The sequence below is a fragment of the Tenrec ecaudatus genome, chromosome 1 (genome assembly GCF_050624435.1).
Source record: "Tenrec ecaudatus isolate mTenEca1 chromosome 1, mTenEca1.hap1, whole genome shotgun sequence".
NCBI classification, from domain to species: domain Eukaryota; kingdom Metazoa; phylum Chordata; class Mammalia; order Afrosoricida; family Tenrecidae; genus Tenrec; species Tenrec ecaudatus.
The window spans coordinates 5,274,890-5,301,861 of record NC_134530.1 but is presented as its reverse complement, the minus strand read 5'-3'; the positions used below and the strand labels follow the sequence as shown (position 1 = coordinate 5,301,861).

The following is a 26,972-nucleotide window of genomic DNA, read 5'->3' as shown; positions in this document are numbered from 1 at the left end:
GCCACCGCAGTAGGACAGACAAACGGAGATAAACACACATGTAACATACATGCACCATCCGTAACACACATCACAATTAAAACCAAAAGAATGAAACAGAAGCACTTAGAAGGCTGCACACACATTAGCTGGCCATCTGACTCTGGACCTCATGCAGAGAGGATTTCTGGAAAGTTCTATCGAGTCCCCTTTTGGAAAGGCAGAGGCTTGTTTCCTAATAGCAAACCATGTTCCCGACAGACAGGACGCCACCTCACCCCTAGCTCTCCAGCCGCTAAAGCCATGGCACGCAGCAGTCAAGCTGCCAGCAAGGCAGAGCTCCACAGCACGGAGCTGCTAGAGGGCAGGGGGCTAGTCCGTGCCTATAAAGGGTCAGAAGAGATACGGGCTACTCTCTGGGTGGCTTGCTGGTTAACCATTGGGCTGCCCCTCCGTGGGGCTTTCTGCTCCTGTAAAAAGTCCTGGAAACACACAGGAATCTTTCTACTGTCCCATAGGGCCAGCTGGCTTTGACTCGATGGCAGGATGAGAGGCTCTGGGCTTGAAGGTTTAGTGTGCACCAGTTAAGACTTTATTTACAAAACCAGTCAGTGGGCCAGATCTGGCCCCTGGGGGCTGCAGTGTGCCCATCCCTCTTTAGCTCAGAACAGCACAGGGAAAGGGCAGAAGACCTATCTCCAGGAGACCCGGGAGGGTAAAGCTGGTGAACACAGCCCAAGTCTACCAAGGGACCCCTTAGAAAGCTCCGATGTTCACCCTCTAAAAGCTTGTGCTACGGCCTGGCTGCTGACACGCCAGAGGGCGCCATGGCGGCAGCAGTCCCACTCCAGCTGCGGAGTCTTGTGGGAAACAGGACTCCAGGTGGATAGGAGGCTGCTAGCAGAGTCCAGGGGGCAGCAAAGCTCACGTGCACACCCACACCCCTGCAAGAAGACACCACAAGCTGGAGCTGTCAAAGACTTATTTATTGTGGGAATCTAAAATTTGGATAAAATTGTTGAATGTTTTCCAAAAAGCTTACACAGGGGAATCTGTCATTGCTTTATTTTGATTTCCCTAAGACATTAACAGCCTATCATGAAAGAGGGTGAGAAACCAAACCACCTCTGAATCGTGAGTGGGCACCAGGCTGTGTGCAGATGAGTGCGTGCGTCTAAAGTCTCCGTGACAGTGAGGACAAGCTGTGGACTTTGGTCAAATTACAAGACTTAAACCATTCCCAAGTACAAAACAAAAACCAGCAACCAACCCAAACACACCCCACCCAAAGGCAAAACCAACAGACAACAACACGACTACGTAATAGCTTCCTGGGTACACATACAGTGACTACAAAGAAAATTCATTTCAAAAAAGTGTTTAAAAAAACAAGACACCCCTCTTGTAATTGTCCACTGCCAAGCTAAAATTCTCATGTAAAAACTGGGCTAAAAAGACCAAGACCGCAGGAGAGGACGGTTTTTTGATCTGGCTGTTTTCGGTGCTACGAGAGGCAAAACAACAGAAAAAGATCCAAAGGCACTTGGACGAGGCTTTGTGCGTTTGTCAGCAGGGCTTCCCAGTGGTGGCTGGTGGTGGGCCTCGGAGGGGCTGGCCTCCAAAGTGCTCCAAAACTCAGCTGGGCGTCCTTGAACCGCTGCTGTGGGAGCCACCAGGTGACTGTTGGAACCGGGTTGAGAATTCAGGAGGCCAAACCTGCTCTCTCTTCCGCACCTCCATGCGACGGCTCCCGCAGCAGCACCCGTCCTGGGTGGGAATTCTGTCCCCCCGGACGGCGACCGCGGCACTGGCCCTTTGGAGCCTGGGCCACACACCAGGGAAGGATAGTCCTTAGTGGCTGGGCTCAGCCCTCTTGTGGCGGTGACGGCTTCTGGGCCACCCCGTACTGTTGGGGGCCCTGGTTGCCTTCTCGACGGGAAGCAGTTTGTAATCCCATCTTTCACGCCAAACCCAACCCCGACCCTCAGCCTCGCCATAAAAACAGTCTTTTGTGTTTTTGCTTTTTCCCCTGGTTGAAACGGCAGGCTTTCTTTTAAAATGAGTAATGGAGGAGTCCTACTTGTTTTCTCTTCTCTTGCCACACAATGTATAAAAGTTCCCTGGATACACACAGGTATTTTGTTTTTGCTTTTTTTCATAAAAAGGACAGGAAGACAAGCCATGTTAAGGGTGGGGGTGTGTGAGACCTACATGTGGAAGTTAAGCCCAGTGGAAACCAAGTCAAATGAGGGCTGTAAAGGGTGACACCCCCGCCCCCCTCTGCGGGGCAGTGGACGGGCCGGGAGGGTGGGGGAGGTGGTGCTGGGTGTCTGCGCCATCACCGCCCATTGCCATAGCCGGGGAAGAGCTGATTGAGGACAGCCTGCAGCGGCTGGTTGACCTGCCTGGTGTAGTTCTGTCCCAGGTCATAGCGGCAAGCTGGGCAGCTAAAGACCTCGGCCCGGAAGGACCGGTCTAGGCAATCCTGCAAGAGAAGATGGGCAGTGAGCAGTGTCAGTCATGCTGCCCGGTCTCCTGCGGCTCCCTAGTCGCTCCATGGCCCCGAGGGCATCCCCACCCCAGCAAGCTCTATCTCCAGGTCTTTCTGTCAAAGCACCTCCGCGTTCAGACTGCCCCCCTTTTTGGTTAATACTCCCTGTCACCTGACTCACAGTGAGCCTACAGGACAGAGTAGAACTGCCTCTGTTGAGGTTCCCAGACTGCAACTCTCTCTGGGCCCAGAAAGCCTCTTCTCTTTCCAGAAGAGCGGCTTGGTAGCTAACAGTCGGGGTTTCAACGGTGTGCGGCCTCCGAGTATCCAGAGACCACAAACACTTCATTAGCTGTCCAGCTTCAGGCCGGGGCTCGCCTTGGGTCCTCAGTTCCACCCACAAGCACATTAACTGCAGGCTAACTGTTCCCACCCGACCACTCCGTGGGAGAGAGAAGGCTTGGCCCCCCCCTGAGAGTGAACAGTCTGGGAGAGCCGCAGGGCTGTGGTAGATGGCTGTGTGTCCGTGTGTGGGGCACGGCCCAGTGGCTGGGGACAGGGATAGCTGAGAGGGGCTGGGGAGCGGGGGTGGAGTCACCTTGCACACGTTGTGCTGGCAAACAGTGGTGACCGGGCGGAAGACCAGCTCCTGGCAGCAGATGCACTGGAATGTCTCCTCCACGGCGCTCAGGAACTTCTGCAGGGGGGGGGAGGGAGCACACAGGGTGAGGGCGGCCCAGGGCAGAACCCTCTGGAAGGAGGTGTGTCTGCACTCTTCCTCAGGTCTTTCAACCCCCGCAGCCAGGTGCGAAGACGGTGCCAGTCTGAGACCGTGAACGGCCCTAACGTGCCTCACAGCGGCACAGGCACCAGGAGAATGGAGTGGGAGGGTGGGGTCCTGGACCCGCCCAACAGGGTGCCAACTTAAGGTGGAGTGGGCTCATAAGCAAGCAACGCTTCAGGCAGGCACCTTGATTTTTCAAGCGTGTACCCATGGGGGTCGCCTAGGAGGCCTGAGGGCATAGACTACATGTCGGGGTACAACCGCAAGGTCAGCCGTGCGAACCTGCAGAGAGGCAGCTTTCCACTCCAGTAAAGAGTTACAGTCTGGGAAACCCACAGGAGCGATCCTAGAGATCCTACTCTGTGCTGTTGGGACAGGCTCAGCGGCAGGGAGTTGAGATTGGGGCACTGAGGCTCCAGCAACGAACAGAAAACCATCAAAAACAAAGCCTCACTGGGAGTTGAGAGCCAGGCAAGGGAGGCATAGCACCAAATGACATGAAGTGAGAGAGATGGTGGTAAACAGAGAGGTGGACGTGGAGAAGGAAGAAGGGACGTGGGAAGCCCCAGGGGTCAATCACAGGGCTCTCCAAACAGCCCCACAAGAAGGCCCCCACCCCCAAGTCCCAGGCAGATGCAGAAGGAGGTAGGCCTGTACACACATCTGTACCTGAGGGGGGTTGGGAGGCAGCGTCATTTCTGCTGCAAGTTACACACGTGGAGGTTGGAGGGCAGCCAGGGGCAGTCACAAAGCAAAGTGGTAGCCATAACCCAGCGCACTACCCCCAGGGATCAAGTCTCTGGGGCTGGGGTGGGATCAAAGTCTTGGGGCACACCAAGGCCCCTTGGAAGGACACTGTCCAGTGAAGTACAAGAGGGGCGATGCTCCAGGGTGGGTCGTGGGGGGTGGTGTCCCTCAGCAGTCTGTCTCCCCAGATGGAGATGGTATCTAAGAGGATATGCCCAGGTCCCCCGCCACCACGCTCACCGGCCCATCCTTGAGCGACTTGAGGATCTCGGCCCACAGCTTGGCGTTGCTCTTGTCCTCCTTGATGAGCCGGTTCTGCTGGGCCGTCAGGCTGTAGGGCTCCACCAGCGGCCTCTTGGGCGCCCCACGCTGGGACCTGGGGCCCGTGCCATTGCCTCCTGGGACGGGCGGAGCAGAGCCGTGTGAGCATGCGCTGCCCAAGTCCAGGGTGCACGGCCCCCCTCCTCCCCCACAGGACACGCACCTGCCAATTTCCGCTTCCGCTTGCCTCGGCCCTTGGCCAACCTGGACTCCGGCTCTTCCTCCTCCTCCTCAGTCTCTTCCTCCTCCTCAGCTTCCTCTTCCTCCTCGGGCTCTGCCGCCTTGTTCATCTTTTCCTTTCCCTTTCCTTTCCCCTTCCCTTTCCCCTTCTCCTTCTCCTCCTCCTTTTCCTTGTTGGCCCGCGTTTCCAAGTAGCCCTCGGGATACTGAGGAGAGAAAACGGCCGGAGGGCTGGAGTGTCCCTGGACCCAGACTCCACATCGTCACTCCTGCCACTTCCGCCCCGCCCAGCGCCCCTTCTTCCCTGGGGACCCTGATACCACCGCCCCAGCACACAAAGGGGCCTCCGTGAAGCAAACCCCAATTCCCTGTGGTGTGCGTGCACGCGGGGCCTCCGTGAAGCAAACCCCAATTCCCTGTGGTGTGCGTGCACGCGCTCAACCAGCGCGCACAGGACGCTGAGAGGCGGACCAACGGAGCCCCGAGGGGAGGCGCTAGCCGACTGCCCGCTCACTAGCGCTCCTAGTGTCCAGTGGGCGTATTTGCGGCGGGGCAGCCCCGGAGATGGAGCTTGTGGAGCTGGCGGGGGCTGCGCCAGAGGTAAGCCGGCCCCCACCCTCCTCGCAGCACCTGACTACAGCCTGTCCCTTGGGCTGTTTTTCCTCCTGCTTCTGGGGAGGGGCAAGGAAGAGGCGCAGGAGAAACGGGGGCGCGGGCGTGGAGAAAAGGCGTAAATTCCAATAGAGGTAGGCAAGCCCCCCCCCATTGTTCATTGCGGGCCGCCTGAACCCCAGCGACACACGCACAACTATGGGGCCAGTCTTTGGAAAGTGCTCTAAGGGAATCCCACAGAGAACTGCCTGGCGACCGCAGACCGCAGACTGGCCAGGAATTGAACCCACGTCTCCCACAGGAAAGACAGCCCACCAGCGCGCCCCACACCTCTTAGGGACCCAACAACCGCATCTTCAGACGGACCACCCCCTCAGCCTATCCAAGTCCTCCCGAACCAAAAGCCGTCGAATCTATGCCAGCGCAGTGACCCTACAGGGCAGAGTAAAACGGCCTCTGTAGTTATTTCCAGTGGCCACGTCTGCACATCAAAGTCTGACACGAAACAAAGATGACCAGAGTCCATGCATTTGAATTGTGGCGCCAGAGAAGAACCCGGAAAGTGCGGCCGACTGCTAAAAGGGCAGACAAATCTGTCTTGGACGCAGTGCGGCTGGAGACCCGGTGTTTCTTACATACTGTGGCCATGTTGGGGAAACCAGGCCCTGGGGGAGGACATCATACTGTGGCCATGTTGGGGAAACCAGGCCCTGGGGGAGGACATCATGTTTGGTCGAGGGGCAGCGAGGGAGGGAAAGGGGACCCTCACGGAGACGGGCTACCACACGGAGCTCAAGCATGGACGGGAATGATCGTGGGGACGGCGCCACACTGGTCAGCGTGAACTTTTGTTGTGCACAAGGTCACGATGGGTAGGAATCGACTCGGTGGCACCAAACAACACTTCACGGGGCCTACAAAGCCTCAACCAACAGCTGAAACTCACCAACCTGGAGGTGCCTACAGAACAACTCTGGGGTGGGGCCCGGCAGAGCTGGCCAGAAGACTCCCTATCGTAGGCAGGTCAGAGAAGGCAAAGCCTCCCACTGCCCACCCCCGTCACCCACCCTGTAAGGTACTGTGCAAGACCCAGGGGCCAGGTGTGGCCACACCCCGCGCTGCCCCCCTCTTCGTGCACGTACCTGCATGGTCAGCCCCAACCTCTTCATGCGGTCTTGCCCTGCCCTGGTCCACGGTCCGGGCTCTTCATCATCCCTCCGGAGTAGATAGCGCCACACCAGAAAGCCCGACTTCCCCCTCTCGGGCCAGTAGCGCACCACCTACGGCAGAGGTGGACGCCATGAGGTAGCTGCGGCTTGGGGTGGTGGGGGGGGTGGTGGCTTGGGCAGGGCTGCGCCTGCGGGGCTCACCTTGTAGATCCCGTCATAGCGGTTGCCTTCGGGGGGCGCATACTTGCTGTGCTTGCCGCCCTTAACGTTGCGCACCACGCGGACCGGCTTCCCTGCCCGCCAGTTCTTGGCTATGGCCCCTCTGCGCTCGTTGATGGGCGCGCTGCAGTTCAAAGCCAATGCCCTGCGGGGAAGGGGCAGTTGGGTGGGTGAGTCCCCACCCCCCGCCCCCCAGTGAGATGCCCTAGGAGCGCCAGGGACCCAGCAGTTAAGTCAGGAGAAATGCCTGGCGATCGGCTCCCACAAAGATGGAGAAAATCTGCCAGCCGAATTGGTTCCAACTCGACTTCTTCTTACACTGGGTTTGGGAGCAGACGGCCGTATCCTATAAGGGACTGGCGGGTTTGAACCACCAACCTTCCTCTGGGTAGCAACCTTGCATAGCACACCTGTATCACCAGGCCTCCTGCGATGTGACCACGGCTCCCGGTAAGACGTTCACCTCACAAAACCCATCACTGACAATGAACTGGCAGGGCCCTGTCCCAGCAGGGACACAAGGGCAGTGGGCTTGGTTTCACTGTGTGTGGGGGTGGGGGTGGGTGGGGATAAGGGGCTTGTTGGGCTTTCCTCCTGAGTTTCTGTCCTGGTACTGGCTTGTATCAGCTCTACTCTAATTAAAACACCACTTATCGTGTCCGCTGTCAGCTTCACCCCCAAAAGACGTTTAATTTCACGGACAGGATTTACTGAGGCAATGTGAGACACCTCGGCCAGCAGTCTGTCTTTCCCTACGTGCTCGGCAAAGACTTCATGGCTGAAACCTCCTCTCTCGGACCGTCAGGGCTCAGCCAACGCAGCAGCCCTGCCCACGGTGACAAAGCTGTACTGGCACCGAGCCACCGCTAGGCCTGCGGCTGTTTGGCTGTTCGGGAGACAGTACGGTCTGTGCCTTCAGCAGCCCTGGTGGCGCTTTGGGTTACCTGTGGGCTCTGCTAACCCCGGAGTCAGCAGTTTGAAACTACCCACGGTTCCGAGGAAGAAAGACGAGGCTTCCTCCTGCCGTAAAGACTTGCAGGCTCGGAAAATGCGCCGCGACAATTCCACCCCCTCGTGTAGGGCTGCTGTGAGTCCGAATCCCCTTTGCGGCGTCGGCTGGCCCTAAGGCTGTGCAAGGCCGCCCCTCCGGGCAGCAGAGGCTGGCCGTTTCTGTGAAAGACGCCCAGTGGCCGAGTGGGCTGCTACGCTGGTCGCTAGTGGAACCGCATCCGCCGCTCTGCGGGAGGAGCAAGATGCTCCGGGAAAGACTTTATTTAGTGTCGGAAACCTGCGGCGGCAGTGAGCTCGGTCCGGTTGTGGAGGACACAGGACCCTCGTGAGACTTGGTAGCTGTGCATTCGGCCTCCCGCCGACCGGCCCGGCGCCCTCAGAACCCCACCGAGCGTCGCCCACACCGACCTGTTGGTGTTGGTGAGCTTCTGATCGCAGGACTGCTCGGCGGTCCTCTTGTTCCCGGACAGGTCCCGACCGCCACTGCCCGTGTACATGAACTGCTCCCCATTGTCCTGAAACACGAGCAGCCAGCGTGCACCCCGCGCCGGGGGCGGAGACCCCTCCTCCCGCCTCCTGGTGGCCCCGCCCCGCCTCCACCTTAAAGGTACAGCGCCCTGGAAACCCACCGGATGTCCCGGGTGCGCATGCGCGCGAACGGGGGCCCGGTGCTCTGCGCATGCGCGCAAACGGGGGCCCGGAGCTCCGCGCATGCGCGGTCACCTGCCGAACCCGCCCCCTCCCCCCCCACCTCGCGCCTGCGCGCACCTCGTCGTCCTCATAGCCTCCGGCCAAGACCAGGGAGTAGGCGCCGTCGTTGCTCCGGCCGTGGATGCCGGCCACGTGGGGCCGGTGGACGCCGGCCTCGCTGACCTGCGGGAGGAAGCACGGGGAGGTAAGGGCCCTTACCTGCCGGAGGAAGCACGCGGAGGTGCGGGCCCCGCGCTGCCCGCCACGGCTACCTGCACTCGGAAGCGCCACATGGTGCCCACGGGGATGCCAGGGATCGGGCCGTAGTGGTTGGACGGGACGATGGTGCACTCCTTGGTGCGGCCCACGCACGCCATGCCCTGCGACGAACGGAAGGCGTGGGGGGCACTGTGAGCGGGGCGGGAAGCGGAGGCGGGCGGCAGCCGGTGGGGTTCGCGGGCGCCCGTCGGCTCACCTTGCCCCAATCCCGCTGGCAGGAGGAGGTCGCCGACGCCATCTTCGCTTTCTTCTTACTCTTTTTCAGTCTCTCTCCGGCCGACACTACCTCGCTGGTGTCAACCCGACACTCCGGGCAATACCTGAAACCGCGCGGGAGTCACGGGTGCACGGAGCCCTGGGCACGCGGGGCGCCAGGTGCGCGCCCCCAGGCCCTTGGGGCCTGTCAGGTGAGTGCGGCCGCCGGCGGGGAGGGGAAATGAACCCAAACCCAGATGCCTCTGCCTTGCAGTCATTCCTCCTAGACCCCGGGCAGAGTCTGGGGCTTAGTCTTGACCTCGAACCGTGAATCTCAGGGTCAGCCGCTGAAAGCTTCCGAGCCAAGTGGGAACAACAGGGCTTTCTGATCCCATTCTTTACAGCCTCGGAAACCGAATGGGCAGGAACTCTCCCCTCTTAAGATCGCTAGGAATCAGCGTTGATGTGAAGGCAGTGAGAAGCCCTAGGGGAGTAGTCAGCCTCACCTTGGTCCTGTAGAAACCACAGACACCCAGTCCCTTAAGACTATAGGATGGAGCAGAACTGCCCCTTTGAAAGGGTTTCTGAGATGGAAAACCTTTCAGGAAGCCGCCAGCCTCTCACAGCAGCACAGGCGGCGATGGTGGGTTTGAACTGCTGACCTGGCTCCTGGTGAGTTGTAAATTGATTAAAATCATGCTAGCCGATCACAGCTCCTCACTTGGCACTGCCCATCTGAATAGCTCCACTGCCACACACAGTAGCCTTTCTGGATTACGAATCCACCTTCTCGAGTTTTTGATTGCCCCCCCCGCCCCCCCGCAAGGAAGGTGACTCTAAGTCCGCCCCAACCCCAAAACACACTCACTCCCATGGAGCCCATGCGGACTATGCAGCGACCCCTGTGGGTTTGCACGACTGCAGCTGTTTATGGTAATAGAAAGCGCAGTCTTTGTCCTGTGCAGTTGCTGGTGGTTTCAAACTGCCGACCCTGTGGATTGTACCCCAACACATAACCACTGCACCACGGGGAATTCAGGGCGTGCTTCTCCGGAGCAGACAGCTTCCCCAGTCCCAGGGGTGGGGAATGGATGGGGACAAGCCAGTGGACCTGCACAGGGACTCTAGTGTCTGCTGCCTGGCTCTTAGCAGTATTTATGTACAGCGACCAGCACCCGGGCATCCTGGCAAAAGCCCTGTCCTTCAAACTGTGGGTCCCAGCCCTCTTGCTCCCCTCCCCCCCCCAAATGCAGGGCGCCTTGAGCTTTCCTAGCTTTTCCCTCTTCCCCTCCCCCCCTGCTACTTGGGGAGAAGCATGGGATTGGATGATTCTGCCTCCAGTGAGAAGGCAGTGGGCGTGGCCTGGGCAGGGAGAGTGGGTGGGAACAGAGGAGTGCCTCTCTGACTATTGTCATGTCAATGACTATACAATTCTCCTTGATAGAATTGAATGACTGGGCTGTTGAGTTTATTGATATGTAAATTACATGCCAGTATTCATAGTCAACCATGGGACCACCCCCTCCAGCCCCTGGAATGTCAGGTGGTTGGTGGGATTGGGATGGAAGGTGGGGGTGTCACCTGGAGTGACTAGGAAACCCTGGGTGCTGCAGGGGCAGGTGTGGTGATGGGGATGGCCTGTGGCCGTGGCACTCACCACTCGTCCTCCTCGGGGATGCTGCTGAGGGGCGGGCACAGGCAGTACATGTGGAAGGCCATGTCACACTCGTCACACATGAGCTGCTTCCCGGGGTCCTGCTTGCCCCCGCACAGGTGGCAGGCGCAGACGCGGCAGAGCTTGTTGTCATCGTCCTTACAGTGCTTGCAGGAGGGGCCGCTCTTCCCTGTGCGGGGTGGGGTGGGGGTGTGTCTTGCGTCAGCTGGGGGAGCCTACTCCCCCCCCACCCCACCCGAGGGGCAGCACGCACGTGGCAGGGGGTTCTCCACCACTGGGGTGCCCTCGCCTGGGCGCTCAATCTTGTAGATCTCGTTTACAAAGATGATGCGGCAGTCGTCAATGGCGTGGTCCCTGGGGAGGAGTGAGGGAGCCATCAGCACCTTCCAGATGCCCTCCCCATTGGGGTGTTAACAGCAGGCTCTGCCACTGTGCTGGCCAGCAGAGCCATGGACAGAAGGCCTGGCAACCTGCTTCCCAGCTTCCACCGACAAACCCCGTGGTGGTGGGCGGCACCATTCTGCCAAGGGTCAGGGCCCACTTCCACCACTTGCTTATTGATTGACTGATTGATTTGTTCGAATTACACCAAAGAGGAGGCTCTACAAAGGGAGAGGACATGGGGGGGAGGGCATGGTGTTCAAGCCCCCTCGCCTGCCTGGGTCCTGGCTCCTCAGCAGCTGGTTTTGGGGAAAGCAGATCCCGGCCTTTCTTGTGAGGCTTTGAGTGGACTCGAACCTATACGGTCTTTAGATGACCAGCCAAGGGCACTGACACGCTCAGACCACCAGGGATGCACTCAGTGCACATCCATAGTCATGCCTTCACAGAGGACCTGGGGACACACGCCCCACTTCCTGCTGCGGCCCAGGGCACGCTCCCACCTTTCTGCCCTGTCCCTGGAGGCTGGTGTGTCCGTGGGACCAGGAGCCAGGTTTCAGATGGGGTAGGAAGGCCTGGCAATCAACTTTCAAAGCTCAGCCCGTGGAGCTCCCCTGGAGGGGGCCGGGCTGGTTCTGTTCTCTTGTGCTGTATACTAATTCTGACCGTGACTCACTGGGCTAAGTACCACAAAGCACAGTTTGCTGGAGGTCAAAGTAAGGAAGGAAACTGCTTCAGCGGAGGTGACATTTGAAACACCCCACCCCCCTGGGGAAGGCAAAGGAAAGGAGGGAAGTGTAGCCTGGGCCTTAAGGAAGGAGTTTCCCGGAGCGAGGCCGCTCATCAGACCCCTCGCCCGGCCAGCGAAGGGGCAGAGTGTAGGAGCAGAGGTTCCCAAACTGACTTGGCCTACCACCCCCTTTTAGGGGCGCAAAAGAAAATGACCCCCATGTCAATTAAAAACTTCCCTACTGTAGATTGCCAGTAATCCAGGGTACAGTGTGGAGATCCACTCTTGCAGCTTTGCCCGCAGGGGGCAGCACTGCGCACTTGGGACCTGCCCCCAACCCCCTTCTGGTCCACGCGGAAGGATTCATTGTTAGACCAGAAAACAAACACGGCCTGGTCAGAAGAAACTCGATTCACTGCTAAATGGACACCACCCGTTGGACCTAAACATGAAGAGGGTGTTCCAGGCAAGTGTTAACTGCATGTGCCTGTGATGCTGGAATTGCAAACAGCAGCAGGGGTCACACGAGGGGGACAGCCAGGCCTCAGCGGAGCTTGCACGAAGAACTCTAGAAAGATGAAACCGGCAGCCTGCTTTTCAAGGAGTGACAAATCGCAGGGTGGGGGGACACTGAGGAGCCCGTCAGGTCCAATGGCACTCAGAACCGGGCCCCGGGAAGAGCTACCGCCTCAAAGGATGGAGCAGTCTTTGGGACCCTCGAAGCACCGTGAGAAACAGTAGCCAACACCCATCAATCATCAGTGCATGGAATGGATGAAGTCTAAGTCCACTGGAGCACGAAGACGGGGGCCCAGGTGTTGGCTGTGTGGAATGACCTTCAAGAGGCCCGGGTTCACATTCAACATGAAAAGAACATCTCAAGATTGACCTTGAAGTACAGTCTCTGCGATACCGACAGGCAAGTACAGTTAATACAACTGTTGTTCAAATGCACGCGCCGTCCCTAGAGGAAGCGAAGAGGCTGACTTCTCCCAACTTGATCAAACATGCCACCAGGGTGTGTTTATCATGACTGAAGCCCAAGAGGAAAGAGCCGGGCGTTACCAGGAGTTGGAGGCAAACAGGACCAGCGGTTGGAAAACGAGGTTTTGGTGAAATAATGAGACCATCCTGCTCGAGACCAACAACCCCCTCATCACAAAGAGCTCTCTCCAACAACGTAAGCAGCCCCTCTGACCCTCCTCACGTGGGATGCCCGGGAATCTGGGAGGCTGCACAGGGACATCTGTCCAGAGACCCCGTGCTGCTCCAACAGCAGGTAGTGCAAACTAAGTCCACGGACACAAAAACGGGACCTGGAGTGTGTGTTCCAGGTGAATTCAGAGACAGCGGACTTGGCAATGGCTGAGAGGACAGTACAGGGCGTGGCGGCTTAGTCTTGCTGAGACGCAAAACAACCAGGCAGATGAGCCCTTTTATTTTCTCTGTTGACTTTGTCAGGCCAAAGAACAGTGGTTACTGCTGCTTATGAGCGTGCTGGGAGAAACGTTACCCAGAGCTGGAGCAGTCCAATGCCCCGGAAAGCAGGCCTAGAGGTAGGTCTTCCCACCCCACCCCCAAGGCTCCCACTCCATCCAGCCTCTCATCAAGCAAGGCCAGAGAAGGGGGCTCTGATGGGAAATCAGCAGGCTTCCACCTCCACCTCACCATCCTGATCTAGCTTCTTAGGCTTTAGAAAATCCAAGATGTCCATTTTCCTTCCCCAGTAATATGCACTAGAACAGGGAACCTCAAACTTTTTAAACGGGAGCAGTTCACTGTCCCTCCGACCCGCTGGAGGGCCGGACTATAGTTTAAAAAAACAAAACAATACTATGAACAAATTCCTTTGCACGCTGCACATGCTTTATTTTGAAGTAAAAAAACAAAAGTTTTGGTATGATAAACTAAGAATATTACATTTTCCCCAATATTGACTTTAGTTTTATTTTAAATGAATAATTCACCATAAATATTAAAAATTTCAAAATAAATGTTTCCATTTCCATTTAAAGAAAAGCAGCAAAAACACCTGGTGGGCCGGATAAACGTCCTCAGCGGGCCGCATGGGGCTGTAGTTTGAGGCTGCCTGCTCTAGCCTAGCAGGGACATGCCGAGTCCTGGGCCCCCTCAGCGCTTCAGCACCAAACCCCCAAACTCAATAGCGACCCTCTGGTGCAGGGGAGAGCGGCCCCTGTGGTTTTCCTGAGAAGGGAATTCTGCAGACCTGAGGTTAGCAGTCCAATATGTATAAGAGAGGGCTTTCTATCCAGTAAGGAATTACTGTCAAAGATCTTTAAGCTCCAAGGAGATAATCGTTGACTACCATTAACAAGAAGGGTTCTAGAGGGAGCCAAAAGCACATTTAAAAAAAAAAAAGGACAAAGCTCCGGGAATGGGTTTGGGGTTTGTACTCGATCCTAGCTCCAGTTTAAGAACAATCAGTTCTTATATCATGGCCTTGCTCCGTACTCACCCTCAGGAGGGGGACAAAGAAGGAATGGGCACTACAGCAAAGTGTGGGGATGCAATTAGATGGTGCCCGGCTGTCAGATAAACTAACGTCTGGAGTCCAAACAAGCAGCCATGTAAGTAAGCTGTCAATTAAGTCCACATGGAAAAAGCACTCCAACATCTGTGCCCCCGGATTGAAAATCATAATCCAAGTCACAGTACCAGAGTCCACATTGTGGGATCTAGACATAGGAAACAGTACAATGGGGACCATGGATTAAAATGATAAACCTGACTTGTACAGTTAAAACCTTGTTAGTTCTGGCGAAGGCAGCCGATGGTGCCTGGCTATCAAAAGATACAGCGTCTGGGGTCTTAGAGGCTTGACGGTAAACAAGCGGCCATCTAGCTGAGAAGCAACAAAGTCCACATGGAAGAAGCACACCAGACTGCAATCACGAGGTGCTGAAGGAATCAAGTATCAGGCATGATCAGAACAAAAAAATCATATTGTGAATGAGGGGGGCAGTGCAGAGTAGAGACCCAAAAGCCCATTTGTAGGCCACTGGAGAGCCCCTTGCTTTCGGCGGGACAGTCCCAATTTTTAACAATTTTCTCCACATCCTGCGGTGTTTTTAAAAAGTCCTGATTTTTGGAAAGAATGCATGACAAGCTAGGGTAAACGGTTTTTAGCTGCCATGTGGCTATTTCACCATGATATGGTTTTATCAATGGTGTCCCGCTTTACCAATGTTAAAATCTGGTCACCTTTTTCTACAGACATAGGTGGACATATTTATATAGTGTGTGAAAAAAGCAAAGACATTGCTCCGACTGTCAGGTGGTAGCTTGGCACCTACTGAGCAGCAGCATGGAACAAAGGCGAGAACCCAATGAAAATACTCAGGAGCACAGCTCTGCTGCAGGACAGGTAAGGTGGCCCAGGTGGGGGACGGCTACACGGGAGATGCCGATCATGCCAGGGTGGGGTGGGGAGGTTGGAAAGCCTACTGCCCCCAACCCACGATTGTCAGAGACTTTTACTAACTGGCACCAGCTTGAAGACCCCAGTTAAGAGTCCCCGAGCCCCTAGACTCCTCAACCCTGCTCTCAGGGAGCCTGCCTCTGCGAGCTACTCTTGGGCAGCCCCAGCTGTGCAATCCAGAAACCTGAGCCGGGAGACAGATGGGCTGACACAGAGCCTTGGACTGTGTCACCAGGTGCCAGGCTGCAGCCCTGCCCTACCTCCTCTAGCTGTGAAGGCGGCCTTTACAGAGGCCACCTGGCAACCCCCTCATTACAGAGTGGAACTGCACCACGGAAACCCAAGCCAACTCAGAAGCCCCCCGTGTGGCTGTGGGCAGAATCCCACGCTCGGGCAGGCAGGGCTACCCAGCTTCCCAGCACCAGCTGAGGGCCCCACACAGCAGGGCAGGACGAAGGGGCCCGGGGTTGGTTTGTGTGCTCTCGTGTTGACTCCACGGTCAGCTGCCTCGCAGACCCCTGTGGTCTTTTATATCTTTTAGACTGTGCAGCCCGCCTCAGTGCCTGACGCCCACGGGGGTAAAGCCAGGCAATGGTTCTGGGTGAGTTTGCTTTCGCATGGGACACTGAGAGAGACCCTTGGGAACGGACCTGCCACACATCCAAACCCATGCACCCCCCTGTGGTCTGCGGGTCCCACACCCACTGCCTGCCCCCAACGCTGCTAGGAGGAGCAACGTTACTTAGCAGCACCCACTATGGAGCTGATGTTAAAATGTACAGTAAGTACAGGATTTATTATAGAAATGCTTGCATACAGTGGCGGAGTGGTCATGCTAACCTCAAGGTCAGCAGTTCAAAACCGGTGCCAGCTGCTCTGTGCAACAAAGACTGTCTACCCCCTAAAGTGCAGTCCGACCCTGTCCCGCTGTACGTAGGATTGCCGAGTTGGAAACGACTTGATGGCAGTGAGGTTTGAGAAAAAAAAGAGCTAAACACACACACCCCCAAAAGAAATCCAAAAAAACCCTCAGTGCCATCGAGTGGATGCCAACTTCCTTGTGACCCCACAGGGCAGGGTAGATCGAGCTGCCTCCAAGGGTTTCTGGGACTTCAGTTCTTCCCAGGGAGCTCCTGTGGAGCCACTGCTGGTTTCAACACACCCGGATCCACTAAGCCTCCAGAGCTCCTCCAGCTGAGAGCAGGTCTGAGTTTAAAGGGACTAGTCCCCATCTGCAGGGAATCTCGCAGCATTCCTGCCTCCCGCTGTGGGGTGCGACAGGCCCTTGAGAAGTCCTGCCCCTCCACCTGAGAGCCATACACCTCTCACGGCAATCTGTTGAAACCATAGCCCAGGAGGATGCCCCAGGCCCCCACAATTCTGCTCGCCAGAACTTGCCTAGGAAGACACGGAAGGAGCAGGTACTTAAGACTGTACCCAGGTGCGCCCTGGCAGCACCTTACGGGTGCTCAAAGCAGCCGGCTAGCTGCAGAAGGGACCGAGCAGAACGACCTGCTGGGTTTCTGAGATAGAAACCCTCTCCAGGAGTTAAACTTCTCTCTCAAGAAGCGGCCGGCGGTTTTGTCTGGACAGAGCAGGGAAGGGCACCCTCTTAGCCAGTGCCATCCAGTCAGAGGGCTGGTGCTTAAGCTGTACTGTGTGTGCATGTGGACGGGGGGAGGGGCTGGAAAACTCCATTAGAGAAGAACCCCAAAACCAAGCCCTTGGAACAAAAGGCTGAGGGCAAAGACTGAGCGGGAGGGGGTTGCTGGGAGGACAGCATGTGGCTGCTCCACAGGCCCAGGGGTGGCTGTGCAGTGTGCACCCCAGGTTGCCCAGAGCCGCTCCCCGGCTCTCCACCAAAGGCTTCCAGGAGACAGTTGACTGGGGGCTGCCACACCGGTCAAGCTCATTCGACTGTCCCCAGCCACCTCGACAGCACAGCACCAGAGAACCTGGGAGATGTACACACAACTTGGTGCATTCTTGGGCAGGGTCCTGGGGACAAGTTCCAGCGGACACATGAAGACACACTGCCCAGGGCACTTGCGCACAGCCAGAATGTGGCACATCAGAGCCACCGTTAGATTCGGGACTGCTGGTGGGGAGGGGCAATGTCCTAAAATCGATGTGTCAGTGAACGTGCAATCCCCTTGATAGAACTGAACGACTGAGCTACTGAATTGCATGATACATAGATTGCATGCCAGTGAAACTGCTAATTCATAATCCCAAAATCTTTTTATCAACCTGTTTTTCCAAATTAAAACACACCCAAAAATAAGCAAGTCACCCAAAGAAGGCCCCTCCCATCCACACCCCTCCAGCTGCTGTGCCTCCGAGCCCCTTGAAATGCCAACCAGGGCCCTGGAGGGGGCCTCAGGCGTGGACGGAAGCAGGTGAGCTGTCCAGGTTGCTGGCACTGTGGGGCCATGGGGAGGATGGTGGCTCCAGAGCCTCAGGGCTGTCCCCTGGGCCACAGGCCTGCCACCAAGAGGCTGCTGGCCTGGCACACGCTCTGCTGCCCGTGTCCTCCCCGGACATGAGGCAAGGTGTCGGAGAGAAGCGGGGAAAGGGGTGCTGGGAGGTGGGGGAAGAGGGCGCGCCGCGGCTCACCCCAGCATGACGTTGGCGTACAGCTCCCGCACGGTCCGGGTCTCGCGCTTGCGCAGGATCTCGGCGTCGTACCAGAAACCACGCTCCTTGGGGTTGTCGGGGTTGTAGTTGAGCATGACCACCTGGCCGACCTCCAGCTCCTCCCAGGGGAGGACAGTGCGGGCCCGAGAGCGGACGTCCCGGGAGGTCATCTGCACCACGCCATTCTCCGGGTACCTGAGAGAGAGCCACCGTCACCAGGTGCCCTGCACACGCAGGACACAGTGCAGCCAGGCCATCCCTGGCCAACACTCTCCTCCATTAGCCAGAGTGCCCTTCACATCTGCCCAGCACAGCAGGGAAGTCAGGCCCCGCCAAGCGCGGTAAGCCATGCGGGGGCTGGGCGCTGTTTAGGAGGAAAGCTATCAGCCAATCCCTAGGAGGCTTAGGCTAGTGGTTCTCAACCTGTGAGTCGTGACCCCTTTGGGGGTGTCAAATGACCCTTTCACAGGGGTCGCCCCGTTCACAACAGTAGCAAAATGGCAGTAATGGAGTAGCAACAAAAAGTTTTATGGTTAGAGGGTCGCCACAGCATGAGGAAACTGGCCGAGGCTCACTGGCACCTCCGCCCTACACCCCATGTGGGAACGCGGCAGAGCTGTGCCTATGCCTGTGGGGCTTTCCAGGCAGCCAGGCCTTTCTGGGGCGCAGTCCACCCTCCGACACACACTCCAAGAACCTCTAACTTGTCTTGGGAAGATGGCAAGAGCAAAAGGGCTCCCTGGGGTGGCCTGGCACCAGCTCTGACCTGGAACACAGGGTCTCAGTGGGAACCGTTCTGGAAATAACGCAACTGTTCCTACAGAGGACCGGGCTCTTGGTTTGTGGCCCCAGGCCAGCCCTCCTGCATGGGGGGACGGGGGGAGGGTGCCAAACCTGCTACCATCCCCCGAGAGACATGCGGGTTGGGGTTCCCAGGTCATGGAACCCTGAGACACTTACTCTTCATACTTCACGTGGTAAATGATGTCGTCCTCCAGGGCCGGGCTTGGGGTGGAGCTGGAAGCTGAGCTGGAAGCGGAACTGCCGGGCTCCTCCCGGGAAGGCCCCTTCCTGGTCACACGGACCACCTGCGCCTCAAACCATGCCCCCATGTTGGTGTCCCGGGCATCGATGTACTCGTTGACCTACACCCCAGATGAGGAACATAGATCAGTAAACTGAGACCTGCCCAGCCACTGGGAGCAGAGTGAAGGACAGTCCAGGACCACTAGGCTTTCTCCGACACTGCAACAGGGCGCTGGGGTCCTGTGTCCTCAACTCAGACCAAGGCAGGACACCCCCCTCCCACCAGGTTAAAGGCCCCGGGAGCCTCTGATCCACCTGACCTACATCCCTGACGCATGTTTACACAGCTCTGCCCCTGTGCTCGAACTCAGCTCTTCACAGAAGCAGAACCCGCCTTCCTGTCTCCCCTGGAGCCACTGGCAGTGTTTCTGGAAGCTGACCCCGCCCATGGGCACTGCCACGCCCCACCAGTGCCACCAGACGCCCTGAATCTGGCCTGAGCATTTCCCCTGCTGCATGGGGCTAAGCGAATCCAATTCCGCATTCTCCTAATTGATACAATCATCTGCTTTGGCAGCTGGGTTGGCTGCGCCGAGGAGCAGAACTACAAGGGTGCCCCATGGATGAGGCCGCAGGCAGCCACAGAGAAACCGGTGCCACCGAAGGGAGACAGTGGCCCATGTGAAGATGTGAAGAAAGTAATAGTTCATCTCTCAAGGTTATGGGGGTGGGGAGAAGAGCTCCTACCAAGACTCAAGTAGGAAGTGCATGTCTACAGCATGGTGATGGCAGCATGCACAAGTACGCTTGACATGGTGGATGGGTGTGGATTGCTGGTTTGGGGTTTTTTTTAAATGTATCGGTTTGTTATAAAAGCTGTAAGAAACCCCCCCCCAATAAAATGTTCATTCAAAAAAATGTGAGGGTGGAAGAGCCGGGAACCAGGGCAGTGTGGGGAAGGAAGACCAGCTGGCGAGCTCTCAGTCCCCACTGTCTGAGTGCAGCCTGGCACGTCCCCACTTCTCAAGTTGCTTCTGACTGGGAACTTCCTGGGTTCTACCCATCACCCTGCCCACTAGCTGCCCCCCCCCAAGCACAAATCAGCGGTTCTCAACCTGTAGTCCTCAACAAAGACAACTTTATGGTTAGGGGGGCCACCACCTGAGGCAGGAACTACATGAAAGGTCTCTAAGGATAGGAAGGCTGAGAGCATGGGACCGTGTCCACACACGGGGGTGGGGGAGGGGGGGCAGGGAGGGTGTAGAGCCTGCACTGTGCCCACAGTGGCTGGCCTTTCCTAGCTAGATCCCCGTGGGCGGGCCGGGCCTGGAGCCCTGGCGCACCTTGTAGAGCCCACCCCCGGTCTCCTCCTGGGCCTCGTCCTCGCCGTCGGCAGCCTCGCCGTGGCTGGAGCCGCTCTGGCCCAGGCAGCAGCCGGAGTCGGTGTCGGTGTCTGAGTGCTCCGAGTCCCGCTCCCCACAGTTGGGCGGTGGCGGCGCCCGGCTCTGGCGCACCAGCAGCTGGATGATATCATTCAGGCGGACATCGTAGTCGAAAAGCGTGTGGCCGTCCTCCATCTGCAAGGGCAGGAGGGAGAGGGGGAGGGGTTCAGCAGGGTCGGGTCCCCATTACCCCCTCTGCTGGACTCCCACCTGGCTCAGGGGCCCTTCGGAAAAGCGTTGGCCAAGGCCGCGCAAGGGGGCAAGGGGAGCAGGCGGCCCGGGACTCAGTCCTTCCACAGAACAGCTGGTGGGTTGGAACCCCGACCTTGGTGCTATGGGACCACTGGCCTCCCCCCAAGCGCCACGGGTTCAGGTTAGGGATGCCACCAGGTCCCCGGCAAGGCAGCACTCCTGCTACTAGCCAGCCCTGCACCCCTCCAGACCCCAAGACTCTGGTCACAGGTGGTGAGGCACCCTCTCTCCAGGTGCGGTGCTTAGGGTGCTCCTGGCCACCAGGGATGCTGCTCAATCCCCTACGGTGCCCAGGCCAGCGCAGCCCAGAGAAGGCCCTCAGGCCTACTGTGCGGGTGTTGAGAGCAGGGCATATGTGAAATACTGGAGCCTAAATCAACCCGAACTAGCACCTCAGCTCAGGACTCACCTGCAACCCTACAGTTAACCAAGCACCAACGGACTCGGGGACCCAACGCCACAAGAACCCCAAGGCCAGAAGCAGATGGTGCCCAGCGACCTCTCACTGCCGATTCGCCATCGAAGGTCCTGGGCCAGAGCCCGAGAGAAACACAGACCCTAAGGCAAGCTCCTTGAGGATGAGCAGACTCCTGCTGTGAACCCACTCCTGGGCCAAGTCAAGGTCAAAACCAAAGTCAGGGTAAGAAGGGGGGAAGCAAGGGCAAATGGGAATAGGGAACCTGGGAGGGAGGGACGGGCGGGAGGGAGGGATATTCCTGCCAGTGTCACAAAGGGAGGCCTTCAAATGAAGCAGTTACACCCTGGGGGGTGGGGGGGACTGGGTGTGGGACCAATTTGGTGAAGGGAGGCAAGGAGGGAGGGGCTCACACATCTTGCTCTCTTCTTCCTGTCCCCGGGGCACAGCAAGAGGGAGCCAGTGACCTTCTGGCTTGGGACCTGGAACCTCACACTCCACCCAGCTCCACTGGGGGCTGAGATTCCGTAACATAACACCTTGCTGGTGGGCACCCAACCGACATGAGTCCACATGGTATGAGCACCGCTGCCTGCGTCAGACCAGTTCTAGACATGCCAGGCAGGCTCTGGAGCACGAGGACAGCTGGGTGGCCGCCCACAGAGGCACAGGCACTTACCTGCAGTCCATTCCAGCACCTGCGGTGCCCAAGCGACAGACCTGCCCTGCCCCAGAGGGCCTCGGGCCGCGGGCATCCAGGCACAGCAATGGGCTTGCTCTGGTCAGTCATTACAGGAGCAAACCGGCAAGTCTTTCTCCCGCCCTTAGGACCTTCACTAGTCACCATTCGGCCCTTACCACCCAAGGCCTGCTGACCCCTGGCTGGGAGTGGGTGCCCACAGCAAGGAACTGCCCTGGGAGAACACCCGCCATCACCTGGACGGGGTGGACCCTCGCCAGGTCCACAGTGTGGGCCAGAGGAGCTGGTGCGCCCCAGAGGCCTGCGCCAGCCCCAGGGGCAGGCACCCAGGATGAGCCAACACAGCAGACTCACACACGCCCGAGGTCCTCAGGGCAGGCAGGAGTGGGTGGCCCTCTGGGCTATGAGTGGGCTTTCCGAAAGCTTGTGGGAAAGCGGGATCCGAAGATAAAGGAACTTTCCCCTGATGCTCTGTGATAGCACACTCACTACTCAATGGGCGGAGCTCACGGGGGAGCGCAGCACCTACAGAGCCTCGCGAGGGAACGCTTGTGGGTGTCACTTGGGGCGCTACCAGCACGCAGTGGGTGGAGGACATGGAGACTGACCCTCAGCCAACCCCCACCCAGAGAAGGAACAGCATGTCCTCTCCATTGGCGGTGCTGGGCGAGGGGGGGGGGTGGCGGCATCCTACCTGAGCACACATCACGCGCATCACCGCGTAGTCATTGTTAGTGACCCTCCCTTCCCCCACTTGCTGACCGCTGGGCCCCTGCAGAAACTTCCCGACTGAAGACAAGGCTGCCCTCCCTCCCTCGGCTCCCAAACAACTGCACAACCTCCTGCTGCCGCCGCCGCCACGCCATGGGCGGGGTCAGAGCACAGAAAGGGGAAAAAATTGCCAACACACTCCAGAACTTTCTCCCGTGCCTCACCCCCCCACTGGACACGAGCTGTGCTTGGTATCCTGGGCGAGCTTCGCAGAGGTGGCGGGGGACTAGGCGGCAGGCAGGCGGGCAGCAGCTGGGGTCTTTGTCCCCACCCTCCAAAAGGGCCCCTGGTGTGGTGGCCACCTCCCTCGTGCAGCCTGGGGGAAATTGCGTCACGTGGTGGCGCCTGGGTTTCTAGTCCAGGAAACAGAACCTACTCCACATTCCTCACTCAGGGGGCGGAGATGGGCCTTGGCCACAGGGGGCGGTGGCCGGCGGAGACGCCCTCACAAAGCCTGCTGCAGCGGGCGCCACGTGGGGAAGGGACATGGGGAAGGGGGGCAGGGAGCTGGGGTTACAGGGACGCCACAGGCCCTGTGCAGGGGAGCAGACACCCTGCGGGGCAAATAGGCCTCCTATGGCACCCGGGCACCAAATGGCGAGGGGAGGGACACCGGAGTTGGTGCGGGCAGCTGGCTCCCCACGAGGAGGAAATAAAGCCAATAAAACAAATCTCCCCAGGCCCTGAAGCAAAGGTGGGGGTGGCCTTGGTGGCCCTGGGCGGTCCGGGGGGAAGGGGGGGCCACAGCTGTGGACTCAATGGCGGCCAAGTTTGGGAATCTGGAATATGGGAGGGGGGCAGAGGACCCAAAAGGTGCAGTGCCGAGCGCGTCGGTGGCACAGGCAGCACCCCAAGTCTCTTCTTTTTCCCCTCGTTTCTCTGCTCCCTTGAGTAGCCTCAAGTAAAGCTGTGTTTGTCTCGAACGAGGTCCCTTATTTTCTTCAAAGCCCAAACCTCCAAGAACCTGCCGATGGACCCTGTCTGGAGAGGTGGCGGGGAGGGGAGGGGTGCTCCTGTGGATAACTAGCTCCCCAGACCACGGCAGCACAGGGGCACCCCAAGCACACAGGCGGAACTGCCCCTGTAGGGCTCCACCGGGCTCAGTATTGCGGGGGTCTGGGCTCACCATATTGTACACAAAGAAACAAAAACAAAGTGTACACCCGAGGTCCAAATAAAAACCACCACCCAATGCAAAGGCTGTACCAAAGGCTGTAGCTCTGTCCGCAGCCCCACCTGCCTCAGCCCAGGGGCAGCTGGGAGCACCAGGAAACAAGGCAGTACCTGAGCGGGGTGGGGAGGTGGGGAGGAGGGGTGTCTAGCCGACACCCTGACTTTTTGCAGAAGTGCCTCCAAACTATCCCCCCAACTCTACAGCCACCCTCGGACAGGTTTTCCTAGACAGGTAACTAACCGTGGGCACCTGGGCATGGTAAACTGGCAGAAAGAAGCCACTCTGGGCTGGGGCTTCGTGAGAACCTCGGAAAAAAAAGAAGAGCCCGTTCGGATGAGCACAAAGAGGTGCAGCTGGTGGGCACGGAGGAGCGAGAAAAGCAGGACGCGGAGGGAAACGCTCGGGGCCCCCCACCCCAGTGACCTTGGTGGTACTCACAAGCCACATGGCTGCCCGTGCTGCACCCCCGTAAGTGTTTCCCGGGACCGACTTTGGGGTGGGGGGAGGGGCCGGCAGGCGGGCAGCTGAGGCCAATTCTAAGGCCCTGCTTCCAGGAAGGAGGCCTCCCAGGAGGGCTGAAAGCCCAAGAAATTAATCATCACCGCCTCGTTTCTATCAGCACGTGGAGTCCTCCCAGGCCCCGCCCCGGGGAGCCAGGCGCCCCCTCTTCGGCTTCCCAGTGCAGGCGCCAGATGGCAGCATGGCCCCGCCAAGGCACCGCAACAAAAGTGGGACAGACGGGCACGGTGCAGTTAGTTCACTACTGTCAGGCTTGGGCGGGCAGGCCAACACACCCCGCCAGGGAAACCCCAAACTCTCAATGCCCCCCACAGCCCCCCAACCACCCCTCTGGCAACAGAAGCAACAGGGGAGCAACTGAACAAGCAGGGGTAGCCATTTTAAATGCTCCCAGCCTTGTTGCAGGGATGGGGCAACCAATGGGTGTGCAGCACGCCCCCCGCCACCCCGGCTCACCCCCGGCCCCTGCTGAGTGTCCCGCACGCCCCCTTTCCGGCTGCCTTTAAAGCTCAATCGTCCATTCCGGCTCATGGCGACTCTGCATGACAAAACTGCCCACAAGGTGTGCAGAAGCTCAATGGAGCACCCACTGCCCGCGCCCCCTCACCACCCCTCCACGTCGATCCCCTCCACGTCGATCTGGGTTAGCAGAAGTTCCCATTCCCGGACTCCTGTCCGCTCCACTTTGAACCAAGCCAACCCCAACTTTCTAGAGTTCGACTCTCGCAGGTTGGACAACGAGGTGGACCTTTCGGGGACAGCCATGTCTTCTCCGCCCACCTCAGGAGAGCTCTAGTTTTCCTTCCTGAAATTGCCTGTACCCTTACTGGCCACCCTCAATCCTGAGCAGGGTAGATCTGCCTGGGGATTTGTTTGTTTCTTTAGTAAAAAGGCAGTGGGCACCCTTTTTCTCACTCGCCCGGCCCAGCGAGAAACCTGCAGGCTGGGCCTTTGTTTCCCACAGGCTTCTGAGGTTCCTGCGGTCCGTCCTTGTGGGGGCGGCGGGACCATGGGCAGGGTGCCTGGACCTGAGAACAAAGGTGGCCGCTGCAAGAACAGGTGGGATGTTTACCTGTTTGCCCCGGTAGAAAAGTCTCTGCAGCCGGGGCTCCACGTGGAAAAGTTCTTGGATCTTGTGTCGCACCTCCTCCACCTTGGTCAGCCTGGACAGCGAGTCCACCCTGTGGGTCACCTTGCCGTCCATGGTGCGTACTTGGATCCACATCGTGTCCTGCCTAAGAGGGGAGGACAAGGGGACACTATCAGGGGGAGGCACTACGGCCATATTCGGACAACCGTTGCTTTTGTCCAGTGGGTGGACACTACAAAGTTCCAATACTCCCCCCGGGGCTCTCCTCGAAGTCTAAGCCGAGGGGCCCGGGAAGTGTACGTGCGGTAAAGGGAAGCCCCAGAGGGCTTGGGGCCACCCAAACCTGACCCGGCCTCCCTGCACGGAAGAAGGTGCCCAAGGACGGTGCCCACCGGTCCGGGGCGCCCCAAGCAATTACGGGTCTCGGTGCGGCAATGCACGCACTCATTCATTGCTGCGATTCACATGGTCGGAAAACGCGTTGCCTCAAGTCCGGCGCGGGCCGGAACTTCCCAAGTCGGAGAGCGTTAGGCCCCGGACTCGCGCCCCGCCGGTCCCGGGATCCCGGGACCCCTCCGTGCCCCACCGCGCGCTTGCGCGGCCGGCCCCACCGTGGTGGCCATGGTAACCGGGCACCCCGTCCCGGCCGCCCACGCGCGCGCCGCCACTCACCTCTGCCCGGCGGCGGCGACCAAGCGCTGCGGCGAGTTTCGGGGGGGGGGGTTCGTTCTCGGGGGACGCTAGAGCCCGGCCGCAGACCACCGCCGCTCGCGCGACCCTCTCTCTGCAGCCCACGCCCACCGGACGGGCCACGGAGACCGCTTAAGGGGCCCCGTTCGCCAGGTTCCGCCCCCTCACTCGGTCCGCCTCGCTGATTGGCTCCGCCGCCGCCGGCCGCCCCGCCCCGCTCGCTTCCCATTGGCCAGGCCCACCCCGGGGAACGCAGGGCGCGCGAAATCGGGCTCGGGCGCGACAATTGAATCGCGAGGCGCTGGACGCGCAGGCGCGGAGCCTGACATCCTCCCCCCGCCCCGGCGGCCCGGGCCCTCCCCCCACCCGGCCCGCGCGACCCCCACCGGGCTCGCCGGGCGCTCCGCGTGGCGCGGGGTCCCGGGACACGGCCCCCCGGGAAAGCGAAGGTCTCCTCCCGGGAGCCGCACGCAGGGCAGCCCGGAGGGTGCGCCCGGCCGCGCCATGCTGGCCGCGCGGGGTCCCGGCCGCTCCAGAAGTCTGCAAAGTCTCCACGCCCCCGCCCCCCACAACCCCGGGGCTCAGGCTGGTGCGGGATCGCACCCCGCCGCGCCGCTCACCTGGCGGGCCGGCCCGATCCGCTCGCCTCGCTGAACGCCTGGCCTGGCTGGAGGTGGGGTATGCCCGCGTGGCGGTGGTGCCTGCAACGCGGAGGCACGGACGGTAGCAGCTGGTGCTCGCCGCCGCGCCAGCTACTCTAATTGTTTTCCCGCGAAAACTCGGCATTTGGGAGTTGCGGGAACGTGGGAGGGCACTTGGGGGGGCGGGCGCCTGCCTCCTGATTGGCCACCGCAGTGGCGGGAAGAGAGAAGCGGATGGGAGACTTCACCCCCCCTTCCCCCCCTCCGCCTCTGCCCACCCCCCCACGTACACTCCGCCAGGCTCCACCCTGCCCTGCGCGCTCTGCTGGGGGAGACCGAGTGCCATGGGCCTGGAGACCCCCAAGTGTGCGCCCCCCCAGGAGCCTTAGGGATCCCCTAGATCTGGGACTCCTGAATTCTTAAGCCCTCTGTCGCAGCCCCCTTTGCCCGGGAACATACTGTCCAGAAGACAGAATCTCGCCGTCTGAATATTTTGAGACATTGTGTCCCACCTCCACAAGGCTACCCAGCACCTGGTGGCACCCATGAGGGTAATGGGGGAGGAGGGGGCACATCCTGGCAGCAGGGCCAGCCATAGCTTCCCACTCGGCCATCAACAAGGCTAGCTTTCCCGCCTTCTGGGGCTGTCCACTTGGGCGGGCAGCGCAGCCCTGCCACACAAACCCATGACAGACACAATGGCCACATAGTAG

General features: G+C 59.1%; 1 protein-coding gene, 1 long non-coding RNA gene and 1 other non-coding gene across 7 annotated transcripts; 1 reads left to right on the top strand and 2 right to left on the bottom strand.

Moving 5' to 3' along the window:
- Positions 1 to 944: 944 nt before the first annotated feature.
- UHRF1 (ubiquitin like with PHD and ring finger domains 1) lies at positions 945 to 26,391 on the bottom strand. 4 transcript variants are annotated; one of them, XM_075545228.1, is made up of 17 exons: positions 26,239 to 26,391; positions 24,911 to 25,073; positions 19,909 to 20,142; positions 18,500 to 18,684; positions 17,519 to 17,734; positions 10,606 to 10,706; positions 10,335 to 10,521; positions 8,679 to 8,802; positions 8,476 to 8,583; positions 8,282 to 8,386; positions 7,922 to 8,028; positions 6,485 to 6,647; positions 6,257 to 6,394; positions 4,486 to 4,708; positions 4,242 to 4,399; positions 3,069 to 3,167; positions 945 to 2,464 (listed from the first exon to the last, which is right to left on the bottom strand). In XM_075545228.1, exons 2-17 carry the CDS (start codon positions 25,061 to 25,063, stop codon positions 2,318 to 2,320), a joined length of 2,448 nt encoding a protein of 815 aa, XP_075401343.1. In that variant the 5' UTR covers positions 25,064 to 25,073; positions 26,239 to 26,391; the 3' UTR covers positions 945 to 2,317. The 4 variants fall into 4 exon arrangements, with proteins under 4 accessions (XP_075401343.1, XP_075401351.1, XP_075401335.1 ...); XM_075545236.1 differs by lacking the exon at positions 26,239 to 26,391 and adding an exon at positions 25,601 to 25,760; XM_075545220.1 differs by lacking the exon at positions 26,239 to 26,391 and adding an exon at positions 25,373 to 25,509.
- On the top strand, positions 8,258 to 19,466 carry LOC142444392 (uncharacterized). Of its 2 annotated transcripts, none has more exons than XR_012783909.1 (5): positions 8,258 to 8,408; positions 8,748 to 8,889; positions 14,698 to 14,848; positions 15,444 to 15,683; positions 18,538 to 19,466. It is a non-coding gene; the product is annotated as an uncharacterized LOC142444392 (long non-coding RNA). The 2 variants fall into 2 exon arrangements; XR_012783910.1 differs by lacking the exon at positions 8,258 to 8,408 and adding an exon at positions 12,925 to 13,019 and having other exon boundaries at positions 8,684 to 8,889.
- Positions 15,443 to 15,575, bottom strand: LOC142437742 (small nucleolar RNA SNORA42/SNORA80 family). Its single transcript, XR_012782267.1, has one exon. It is a non-coding gene; the product is annotated as a small nucleolar RNA SNORA42/SNORA80 family (small nucleolar RNA).
- Positions 26,392 to 26,972: the final 581 nt, after the last annotated feature.